At 40.3% G+C, this 12,799-nt stretch overlaps 2 gene segments (V, D, J or C); both read left to right on the forward strand.

The window, feature by feature from the left end:
- LOC132539056 (immunoglobulin lambda variable 5-37-like) lies at positions 1–573 on the forward strand. The segment is given in 2 exon segments: positions 1–65; positions 170–573. Coding segments are annotated over 2 exon segments (450 nt in total).
- Positions 574–6,013: 5,440 nt separating this feature from the next.
- Positions 6,014–12,259, forward strand: LOC107523462 (immunoglobulin lambda variable 5-45-like). The segment is given in 2 exon segments: positions 6,014–6,074; positions 11,856–12,259. Coding segments are annotated over 2 exon segments (450 nt in total).
- The last annotated feature ends 540 nt before the right edge of the window (positions 12,260–12,799 follow it).

Here is a 12,799-nt window from a genome sequence, read left to right on the forward strand (position 1 = left end):
TCAGGGGACAGAGAGCACCATGGCCAGGGCTCTTCTCTTCCTTTTGTTCTTCTCTCATTTTACAGGTAGGATAGGAGTAGGTTCTGAGCCAGATCACACTGAACAACCTTCTTAACCTCACTGGCTCTGAGATACCTGTATAATCAACCATAAGCTTCTGTGTTTGCAGGTTCCCTCTCCCAGTCTATGGTGACTCAGCCTCCCACGCTCTCTGCATCTCTTGGATCAACAGCCAGACTCACATGCACCCTGAGCAGTGGCCTTGATGTCAGCAGTTATAATATTTACTGGTATCAGCAGAAGGATCTGAATCCTCTGAGGTTTCTCCTGTACTACTATTCTGAATCAGAAAAGCCCCAAGGCTCTGGGGTCCCGAGTCGCTTCTCTGGATCTAAAGACACCTCAAAAAATGTAGGACTTCTGCTCATCTCTGGGCTCCAGGCTGAGGATGAGGCTGACTATTACTGTATGGTCTGGCCCAGTGACAATACTGGTTACACAGTGCTCCAGACCTATGAAGAACTGAGACCAAAACCTCTCCTGTGTCTCTCTACATCAAAGTATCACTTCTGAGACATTCATGACACAGGCAATTTCTGGAATCTGCTTCACCACCAGTAAGCTCAGCTCCCTGCACTCATCATGAGCCCAATTTCCAGAAACTACTATTGAATCTCGGAGCAGCAGCTGACTCTCCTGTCATTAGGTTCCCTTCAAGATCTTTTATGTAATTAAGTAATCAATTAATTCAAATGAAATATATTGCCTGAATGATATCACTGGATCAGCACATATTGTGTTCATGAGGCACTGTAGAAACTAGAAGCATGTGAATATTGCTGAGAATGTTATAGTAAATATCCCCATTAATGTATGTTTGGCAGGAACAGCACATAAATTCTTATGTAAACAGAAAGTCACACACTCAGCTAGGATTAATGTGGGGATGCCAAAATATCTTCCTTGGATAGTGTATTATGTGGCTTACACTCTGACTCTCCATGACTACAGTTCCCATATAGGATTATATAATCAAAGAACTGCTCAAAGTCTCAGGTTTGTTTTAATGGGGGTGGGGGTGGGGTCAAAGTGGCACTCATACTTGTGATAATCTAGTAGGTAGATTAAAAAAAAAAGAGTGGCCCCAATAATGAAATTCAAAAAAAAAAAAAGAGTGTAGTAAATTTCCAGAATCTACTGAGTTATCTTTTAATCTGCTGAGTTTTATTAGTTAGTCACAGGACACATCAAAGGAAATTCTCTTATATCAGCAAAAGGCATAATCAATCATTAATGAGGGAGACAAAATGGAGAAGCACCATCTGCACAATGATTGTGGCAGAGATAACAAACTGTAAGTCCAACAGATTTCTTCTAACAAGCTTGCAATGTTTCAATATTTCTTCCAAAAAGAGCCCTAGTGGAATCTTAGCAGATATCTATCAGTTAAATGGCCAAAAGGTCATGAATCTCTTCATTCATATCAGGTGCTTATCATGTCATCACATCTATAACCATTGTAAATGAAGAAATGTATAAATAAGAACAGTGTAGGACAGTATTTGAAAAATTTTACTGTGCACCAAGTAGGGAGATCCACCAGCACTGAGTTGTGTGAGACCATCGGATATATACTTTACTAAAAAAAAAAAAAAAAAAAAAAATCAGGTGAAGATACTTTATGTCTTTGAACTAGGTGCTTTACCATAGAACATAAATGACATCATAATCATTTCACACACCAGCAATAAGGACAGGCTGCCCTGTCTCACAGCTTCTCTTCTCCGTCAAATGTGTATGTAAGTAAAGTAGGCTGGTGAGAAAGAAAAAAAGAAAGCAGGTAAAGAAACAAAATCACCAATAAAAATACACAAATAAAATTGATTTTAGGAAAATAAAATTTTATTCAGTGTAATCTTATTCAATTTGAACTGAAAATTTATTTGAACAATCTCCCATCCTAGAAAGAAGTGACACAGCTGGGCCAGGCAGCTGGAAAGCACATGTTACAAGGGTTCAAGCTCCAAGTGCTGACTTGCAGGAGAATAGGTTCAGGAGCAACAAAGCTGTGTTGCAGCTGTGTCCATTTCTCTATCCCATTATCTTTCCCTCCATCTTGATTTATCTCTGTCTTTTTCTAAGTAAATAAAAACTCATGGTCTGTGGAGATAGCATAATGTCAACCAAGATATACATTTTCTCTATTTTATTGGTTAGAAATGAGAGAATGGGGAAATAGAGGTGGAGAGAGAAGGAGAGACAACTGCAGATCTGCTTCACTATTCATGAAGTATAGCATGTGGAAAGCAAGGGAATCAAATATGATAGTATTTGTTCTTAACCTGGTGTGCCACAGCCCAGCAACAAGCAATCTGGTACAATCCCTTCACTTGTAGGCTCAGAAGCAGAACCTGCAGTGTCTCCACCATCCTGGACTCTCAGCCTTACTAACTGGACAGTGAAAGCAGGAAACATCACTAAGGTTGTTCAAGGGGAAGAGTCCCCCTTTCGTCTGAGTACTTGCAGTGAAGAGTTACATTGGACTTGACACTGTGTCTCAGACCTCTCTTCCAGGGCCAAGGGCGCCATCTGGAGGCCTCAGTGTCAGGGTCTGAAGGACAGATAATCACCTTATCCTGCTCAGCAACCAGTAACAGTGTTGGATTTTAAAGTGCAGGCTGATACCAACAGATCCCTAGTGTTGACCCCAAAACTGTAGTTCTTGCAAGTTTTCTATAGTAGAATACTTTTGAGAAGGTATTGATGCTTTCTTTAGTCACTTGTTTATATTTCTGATGAAAAACACTTAATCACCTCATTAAATATTAGCACTCCAGAATTTGATTCACAATGGATTTAATTATCAGTGCTATGAATGCCTATTGGATTTAATCTGAATCACTGTTAAAGAAATTAGTGATGCTTTCTGTTACTCATTCAAGAGAAAGGGTAAATATTTAAAGGGATAGCATCCCTTTTTTCTACTTTCTCACCTCAGAAACAAGTCTACATTCAGTTCTATTTATGCCCATTTCTCTTGAGTTCAGGTATCTAGGTTATCAACAGTGTCTGTCACGTTTTAGTATCTGTGATTTGGGTTCCCTGGAGAAAGTTTGAGAGCCTTCCTTACATGTTTCTGGGAAGATTCCTAAATCAGCATGCTCTGAATCATCTCATTCAGAACATGATTGGCATATGGATCTTCATTTCTTGGCAGTGGAGGAAGTTAGAGTACAGGGTCACTTTCCCCTTCTCAATATTCATGGTAAATTTGTCCCTAAAGGTAAAAAGATGTCATAAATCAGGAATAGAAGATTCCAGTTTGTTCAAATGAAACCAGCAGGTTTCAAGGACTCTATCTATAACCATAGTAACTGAGGAAATAGCAAAGTGTATATACAAGAACAGTGCTGGACAGCAGTGGACAATTTGTACTGTGTTTCAAGGAGGATGATCAAACAGCACTCAATTGTGTGAGGCCACCTGATATGTATTTAATTTAAAAAAATCAGATGGAGCTACTTTATGTCTTTGAACAAGCCTTCTAAATAGGTGCTTTACTTTAGAATATAAAAGACATCATAATCATTTCACACACAGCTGCAACAAGGACAGGCTGTCTTATTGACTAGCTTCTCTTCTCAGTGAAATATCTGTATAAGCAAAATAAGCTGCTAAAAATGAAAATAGAAATAAAGCAGGTAAAGGAAAATATCATCATGAAAATTACACTGATAAAATTGATTTTATGAAAATCAAATTTTATTCCATGTAATTTGGTTCAATTTGAATTTGTCAAATATTTATATAATCTCCAGTCCTAGAAATAAGTGATCCAGCTGAGCCAGGCAGTGGCACACTTGGCTGACAGCACGTGTTATAAGGGCTCAATCCCCAAGCACTGACTTATAGGAGGATAGATTCAAGAGCAATAAAGCTGTGTGGCAACTGTTTCCATTTCTCAACTCCTCTATCTTTCTCTCCACCATGGGTTATCTCTATCTCTTTTTAAATAAATAAAATAGAAAAAAATGGAGGCAGGTGGATAGGAAAGAAATGTTGCCTACTCGTTGGTCTGCGGAGATAGAATAATGAAAAACAACATGCATATTTCCTCTACTTTATTGACTAGCGCTGAGAGAAATTGAGAGAGGATGGGGAAATAGAGATGGAGTGAGAAAGAGAGACACCTGCAGACCTGCGTCACCACTCATAAAGTATACCACCTACAGGTGGGAATCAGGGGGAGCAAATGCGATAATATTTGTTCCTAACCTGGTGTGCCACAGCCCAGCACCAAGCAAAATATTTTCAACCCTGGCCATCAGAGCTTTCATGTTCTGTCCCCTCTCTGAAAATAGGGCAAAAAAAGGTAATCACTGGGAGTCGGTGTTAGCACAATGAGTTAAGCGCATGTGGCACAAAGTGCAAGAACCAGTTAGGATCCCAGTTCAAGCCCCTGGCTCCCCACCTGCAGGGGAGTCACTTTACAGGCAGAGAAGCAGGTCTGTAAGTGTCTCTCTGTCTCTCTTCCTCTCTATCTCCCCCTTCCCTCTCAATTTCTCTCTGTCTCTATCCAATAACAAATAAATAAATAAATAAATAAATAAATAATTTTAAAAAGCTAATCACTGTTCTCATTAAAAACAAAAAAGGCCACCAAAGAAGGGAAAAAAGAAGTAATAACCACTCACATATAGCATTTGAATAGTGTTTCAGTGTTTTTACTGTATCGGAGGATGAAGTCTGAGTGACTCTAAGCTCAGAGATCAGAAATTCATTCTTAATGAATTTCTGTGGGAGTTGCCACTGACTAGTTAGTGGGTATTAAATTGAGTTATATCACAGATTATACAACACAGGAGAAATACTGATGGACTTGTGGCCAGTATAGACACTTACACTTGGGTCTCTAGAATGGGGCAGGAGGTGGAAAGATCAAAGAGATAATCTGCACAGACTGTGAGGGAGTTGGGTTCTGGCATCCTGTGGTTGCTCTGTCATGATTGAGTGAGAGCTGGAATGGAAATGTTTGACTTTTCAGTCAAATACTCCTTAAAGTGTTATTGTCTCTAGTCCCTAGACTCGCCAATCACTACTGTCACATGTCTTGAGGGATGAGTGGTGTTTTTAGCTCTCTATATGGAAGGAAAGAGAAGGTTCTACACTTAACTGAGTGACATACAGCAGTCAATCGGTGATGGTGTGAGAATTCAATTGTAGATCTTGATGGTTCTCTAGAATGTCTACAGTAATTTTGCAACATGACATTATTCAACACACTTGCTGGGGGTCTTAGCATTCATTATAATTCCTTTACTGTGTCAGTTAATAATAAGTTCTTTTCAAATATAGTAAGTTAATTCACAAAGTATCTTGAGAGTAACTTGCTTACATATTCAAAATAGATATGTGTAACTAATTATATACCATTGCTTAATATTTGTGCACAATCTCTAATATATGATATTTGAATCTTTTATTGAGCATCTACTTATAATTATGACTGAAGAATTCTCACTGAGTGTTAGTTGACTCATTGTTAAAGTCCTGGATGTCTGAATAGAGACTTTGACCTAAAGAGCAGAAGAATAGGGCTGGGCTCTCAGGGATTTGGTTCTGGGACTGTGTACTGAGGTCAGAAGTGGGCACTCAAAAACAGTCTTTCCATTCCTCTGTTACTGTCAAGTGAAAATCAATCAGTTGAAGCAGCCAGTGTCTGAGAGTGCTCAGTGACAAAGATTTGGGTGTCCCGTCTCCTCCGGAGTGTGAAGGTTCTCTGAAAAGTACATTTTTGTGGTGGCAGTAGGGTGATACCTATGAGGGTGTTCCAAGAGGTGAAGGAATTCTCCAGATTTCTCAGTTGAGGATGTGAAATGAGCTCTAGCACCAGAGCCCTGAAGGGTTTGGACAATCTTTGGGTAAAAATATATTTGCATAAAAAGCTCCTCCTCAGACCAAGTGTGGAGAAGAAAAGGAGGCATTAAGCAGTCCAGACACACTGTGGACTCAGGGGACAGAGAGCACCATGGCCAGGGCTCTTCTCTGCTTTTTGTTCTTCTCTCATTTTACAGGTAGGATAGGAGTAGGTTCTGAGCCAGATCATACTGGACAACCTTCTCAACCCCACTGACTCTGATATACCTGTATAATCAACATAAGTTTCTGTGTTTGCAGGTTCCCTCCCAGTCTATGGTGACTCAGCCGCCCTCCCTCTCTGCATCTCCTGCATCAACAGCCAGACTCACATGCACCCTAAGCAGTGATATCAATGTTGGCAGCAAACATATATACTGGTACCAGCAGAAGGATGGGAGTTCTCCCAGGTATCTCCTGCACTACTACTCTGACTCAAATATGCACCAGGGCTCTGGAGTCCCCAGCCGCTTCTCTGGATCCAAAGACACCTCAAAAAATGCAGGACTTCTGCTCATCTCTGGGCTCCAGGCTGACGATGAGGCTGACTATCACTGTAGTATCTGGCACAGTGACAATATTGGTATCACTGTGCTCCAGACCTATGAGGAACTGAGACCAAAACCTCTCCTGTACGCTTTGCATCAAAGAACCACCTCTGAGTTATTCATGACACAGGTCATTTCTGGAATCTGCTTCATCAACAGCAGACCCATCTTCCTGCAGTCCTCATGACATTTCCTGCACAAATTCTCCATGTGACTACTTGTCTTCCAGAGTAGCAGCTGAATCTTCTGTCATCACATTTCCTTCAAGATCTTCTACTTATCTGGAAAAAAAAATGAAGTATATTGACTGGATGATGGCCCTGGTCCATCACATTGTTTGCATGAGGCACTGTAAAAACTTGAAGGGTGTGGATATTGCTGAGCATGTTATATTAAATACCTCCACTAATTTAAGTTTGGCAGGGCTAACACATGGTGTTCCTGTGTTTGAAGTCAGAGTCAAATGAAAACAATCACACCCTACAAACAGATTTTTCTGGAGCTACCAAATATCTCCCTGTGTAGTGTACTGTGTGGACTTACACCTGTGGTTCTCCATTAATACAATTTCCACATAGGATTAGACAAACAACTTCCCATAGACTAAGGTCTGTTTTAGGGGGCATCAATGTTGCAATACAAACTTGTTATCCTTAGTAGGTAGATAGAAAAGAGTGTGACACTGACTTTAAGAATCACTCAGTTTTATGAGTTAGTTAGAGCATACCTCAATGGAATAACAAAATATCTTACATTGCCAAATGCATAATAGTTAAGTAAGGAGGGAGACAAAATGGAGAAGTGCCATCTGCAGGGGGGCTTGTGGCAGAGATAACAAAATGTAAGGCCATCACATTTCTTCTAACAAGTTTGCAATTATTTCAAGGTTTCTTCTAACTAGCACCCCAATGAGATTTTGGCAGATATCTGTAAATGCCCTTTGGGTTTAATCTGAGTAAATGTTAAAGAAGTTAGTGATGCTTTCTGTCACTCATTTAGAGGAAAGGGTAAATATTTAAAGGAACCGTGAACAGTGTTGTTTGTGTTTTTTTGTATATTTGTTTTTGTGTTTGCCAGAACACTGCTCAGCTCTTACTTATGATGGAGCAAGAGATTGAATCTAGGACTTTGGAGCCTTAAGGAAAAAAGTCTTGTTGCATAACTGTTAGGTTATCTCCTCTGTGATATACAGGAGTGTAAAGCTGAAAAGCAAGAACTTGTCAAATTTAAGTGTGTAATATATAATATTTTACTACTGTCATTTTGAATTTTTAAAAAGGCAGATTAAGTCATTTGGAAAATGAATGGGTGAAGGGGGCCAGGTGGTGTTGCTCCTGGTTAAGTGCACACATTGCCATGCCGAAGAAACGGGATTCAAGCATCTAGTCCCCACCTACAAGGGTAAAGTCTCATGAGTGGTAAGTAGACCTACAGGTGTATGTTTCTCTCTCTCTAATAATAAATAAACAACTAAAGGAAGGAATAAGAATATAAATATCATAAATACAAAAAAGAAAACTTGTTCTTTAACTAGATCTTCTTTACTTTTTATCTTTATTTATTTATTGAGTAGAGGCAGCCATAAATCAAGAGGGAAGGGAAACACAGAGGGAAAGAGACAGACACAGGCAGGCCTGCTTCACCACTCAAAAATATTTCTCCCTGTAGGTGGGGACTGGAGGCTTGGACCTCGGTCCTTGTGCATTGTAACATTTGTGCTCACCTAGGTGTGCCAACACCTGATACCCAGGTTTAGCATTTAAAAAACAAGTAGACTTTTGCTTTCAGGTATATATTTTGCCCTAATTTATAGATACATGTGAACATATGCTCTATCTCATGGGACCTGGTCTACATCTAGGTTTTGGGACTTTGTTAGGAAGTGAACCACCTGAAATGGAATTAGAGAATCTTATGAGAAAGGAAAGGTCTCACCCGAATAATGAGGCTGAAGGGTTGATATTCCACGACTGACATCTCTGGACACAGTCTGAAGTGAGGCATGCTGAGGTTGTACTTGTTGCGATGATTAGATTGGGATCAGCAGATGCAATATCATTTGGTATGAATTGAGAGAAGCATGCAGGAAAATGAGCCCCACCCTAGAGTTCCCTTGACTGGGGGAAATATAGGCACTATAGACAAAGCAGGAGGTTCACAATAGACTGCAGTGAGTCAGTATATGCAGCAAGCAAGTAGAAAGACCTATAAAGACAACATAATGTCCATCATGAAACAGTGTCTACTTAGACTTAGACACCCTCCTCACCTACTTCCTATTATACTTCTCTCAGTAACTCCAAAGCTAAACTTATCAAAGTAAAGATTGCAAAAGGTGAATAAGGGCAAGAGACTGGCATACTTTAATGATGACTCTTTAGTCACTATCAGGCCACCACATCAGCTGGGGCCCTAGTGGAGGAGTCCTGAGATTCCCAAACAGACGTGATGGGCTGATATACAGATCCTCCCTCCATTGTTACTGGTCATCTCCATCAGGAACAACACAGTAGACCCCTTGAAAGTTATCAGAGGGAAGGGATGGGATACAGAGCTCTGGTGGTGTGAATTATGTAGAATTGTACCCCTCTTATCCTGTGGTCTTTTGAATATTTCCATTTTATAAATAAATTTTTAAAAAAAGATCTCTTCATTCATCTCTGCTTTCTCTCCTCTGAAACCCAGGCTATTTCCAACCTGTTCATTCCCATTTCTCTCAAGTTCAAGTAGCTTGGTTATCAACAATGTCTGCCACATTTCAGATTTTTGTTTTGGGTTCCCTTGAGATAATTTTAATACATTCTTCCTTACTTGTTTCTGGGAAGATTTCTAGTTGGACAGGCCCTAAACCATCACATTCAGAACATGAGTAAGTAGGATAAGCATTGTGTGTGTGTGTGTGTGTGTGTGTGTGTGTGTGTGTGTGTGTGTGTGTGTGTGTGTGTATGGCTGTGGAGGAGGTTAGAATACAGGGTGTCTTCCCTCTTCTCAATATTTACTTCCATGATAAAATTGTTCCTGGAGGTAAAATGATATTACAAATTAGGAATAGAAAGGGCCAGGTGGTGGCACACCTGTTTGAGTGAATGTTACAACACGCAAGGACCCAGGTTTGAGGCCCTGGCCCGCACCTGCAGGGGGGAAGCTTTGCAAGTAGTGAAGCAGTGCTACAGGAGTCTCTGTCTCTATCACTCTCTATCACCCCCTTCCCACTTGTTTTCTGAATATCTCAAGTACCCCATAAAGTGATGCAGTCAGTAGTCAACTATCATAACACAGGATATACACTGATGGTCTCATAGAAGGAATAGGAACCTACACTCAGGGACCTACAATGGAGCAGGTAGTGGGACGATCAAGGAGAATCTGTGCACAGATTGTGAGGAAGTTGAGTGGTGGCATCCCGTGGTTGCCTTGTGACTATTAAGTGAAAGATCAAAATCAAACATTCAACTCCTTAGTCAAATATTTCATAAAATGCTGTTGACACTGCTCCTTGATTCCCAAATCACCAGTGTTGTATCCTGAGGAATGAGTGGCATTTTTAGCTCTCTATATGAGCGGAGAAGGTTCGACACTTAATAGAGTGAAAGACAGAAGTCAATAAGTAACTGTGTGAGAATTTCAGATCTGGATTTATCTCTAGAATGCCCGTAATAATTCTGCAACATGGCATTATTCAGCACTGCTACTGCAGGTCTTAGCATTCATTATAATTTTAATTCATAGATTTAATAATGATTGACAAGGTTATACGATAAGAGTGTTGCAATTCCATACAATTCCCATGACCTGAGTTCTGTATCCCATCCCCACCATTGAAAGCTTTTCTATTCTTTATCCCTCTGGGAGTATGGACCCAAGATCAATATGGGGTATAGAAGGTCTGGCTTCTGTAATTGCTTCTCCACTGGACACGGGTGTTGACAGGCCATTCCATACTCCCAGCCAGTTTCTATCTTTCCCTAGTGAGGGAGGGCTCTAGGGAGGTGGGGTTCCAGGACACATTGGTGAGATCATCTGTCCAGGGAAGTTAGGTTAGTGTCATGATAGTATCTTTAACTTAGTGGCTAAAAGCCATTAAGATATAAAGCAGAACAAATTGTTAAATAATCAGGAACCTAGAAGTAAGAATATATCAAATGAGGTGGGAGTAGATAACATAATGGTTATGCAATGAAATTCTCATGACTGAGACTCCAAAGACCCAGGTTCAATCACCCATACCACCATAAGCCAGAGCTGAGAAGTGTTCTGGTAAAAAAAAAATTATATATAATGAGATTTGAGATCTCTATTATGGAAAAAGTTAGGAAGACTTTTTAAGTATATTCCAATGGGGTCATGACTTTACTAATTTTTGCCTGAGCCCAACAGCTAACATGCAGGTGGGCTAAAGGTATTGTCTGGGGACAAAGGGTCAGAGTTGGATATAAGACTAGAAATCTGGATCAGGGAAGAGAGTAGCTCCAAAATATGGGAAATGTATATAAATACAATTAACTGTAAACCCCACTGATCTAACCATTATAATTTTTTACCTTGTCAATTAGTAATAAGCTCTCTTAAAATATAGGAAATTAAAGCAGGAAGCATCTTGAGAGTAACTGGAATCTATTGTTTAATTTTCATTTGTTTAGAAATCCTAAAGACATATCCATTGATAATTATGTACAACTGAATAATATGTTTACACAATCTCTAAGATATTGTATTAGGGTATATCATTTACCATCTACCTTTAATCATCACTGAACAGCTTTCACTGAGATTTAAATTATTGCGTAGTCAAGGGTGTGTGAATATAGACTGTGACCTGAAAAGCTAAAGAAAATAAGCTAGGCTTTCAGTGATTTGGCTCCTGGAGTGTGCACCGAGGTCAGAAGGGGGCACTCTTAGACTGCCATTTCATCCCTCGGTCATCTTTCACTGAAGATCTTTCAGTTAAAGAAGCCAGTGCCTGAAAGAGTGCTCACTAACAAGGACTCAGGAGCTGTGTTTTCTTTGGTATCTGATGTTTCTCTAAAGTATGTTTTCATGGTATCAACAGGTGCTTCCTACCAGAGAGTCCCAAGAGGCAAAGCAATTCTCCATCTTCCTCAATTGAGGGTGTGAACTGAACTCTAGCATCTGAGTTCTGAGGGGTTAAGCAGTCACTGGATGGAAAGTAATTTATATAAACAACTCCTCTGGCCAAATGTAGAGAAGAAAAGGAGGCATTGGGCAGCCCAGCCACACTGTGGATTCAGGGAATAGAAAGCACCATGGCCAGGGCTCTTCTATTTCTTTCGTTCCTCTCTCATTTTCAAGGTAGGAGTAGATTCTGAACCAGATTAACCCCACTGACTCTGATATACCTGTATAATCAATCGTAAGTGTCTGTGTTTGCAGGTTCCCTCTCCCAGTCTATGGTGACTCAGCCTCCCTCCCTCTCAGCATCTCCTGGATCAACAGCCAGACTCACATGCACCCTGAGCAGTGATATCAATGTTGGCAGCAAAGATATATACTGGTACCAGCAGAAGGAAGGGGGCCCTCCCAGTTATCTCCTGCCCTATTACTCTGACTCAAGTAAGCACCAGGGCTCTGGAGTCCCCAGCTGCTTCTCTGGATCCAAAGACACCTCAAAAAATGCAGGACTTCTGCTCATCTCTGGGCTCCAGGCTGACGATGAGGCTGACTATTACTGTAATATTTGGCACAGCAGCAATGTTGGTTACACAGTGCTCCAGACCTATAAGGAAATGAGACCAAAAATGTCCCCTGTGTCTCTCTGTCTTCCACTGTCATTCTAGTCAGTTTGGAACCAAATCTAACTCAGGGAGTCATCTATGTCACTGATACCTCAGGAAAAATCTCTCTTTTTAGGGATTTTAGGCATGTTTATGGGCCCTTCCAATTTTTCTATTTAAGTATTTTGTTTCTGCTTCCCTGGGAGAAAAGTATCTGGTGTGTGTCTCAAGCAGAAAGAAGCAAGATACATTTTCCAATATGGGTGAGAGGTCACTTTGTTCCAAGTATGTCCCCTTTGATCAGTTTGAGTGAGATAGGTTCTTTCCTTGATAGTAGGGGGTCAGGCCTCAGTAATGTCTCCTTCATTCCAGACCCTTAAAGAGTATATGTAGAAGTCAGGTAATGAGACCATTCTAGCTACTTCCTGCTAATCAGAAGTTTAGAGGATTTAGGAGTCTGAAGAAGAAATATTACCTTGACTTGATTCTGGGAGGTGGTTTGTGAGATGTCATTCATTTAGGAACCTTTGTATAAGAGAGATTAAACATGGGAGAATTAAAAAAAATAATGAGAACAAGGCTTATGAGAGAGCAAAGTATAGG

The sequence above is a fragment of the Erinaceus europaeus genome, chromosome 6 (assembly GCF_950295315.1).
Source record: "Erinaceus europaeus chromosome 6, mEriEur2.1, whole genome shotgun sequence".
Lineage (NCBI taxonomy): Eukaryota > Metazoa > Chordata > Mammalia > Eulipotyphla > Erinaceidae > Erinaceus > Erinaceus europaeus.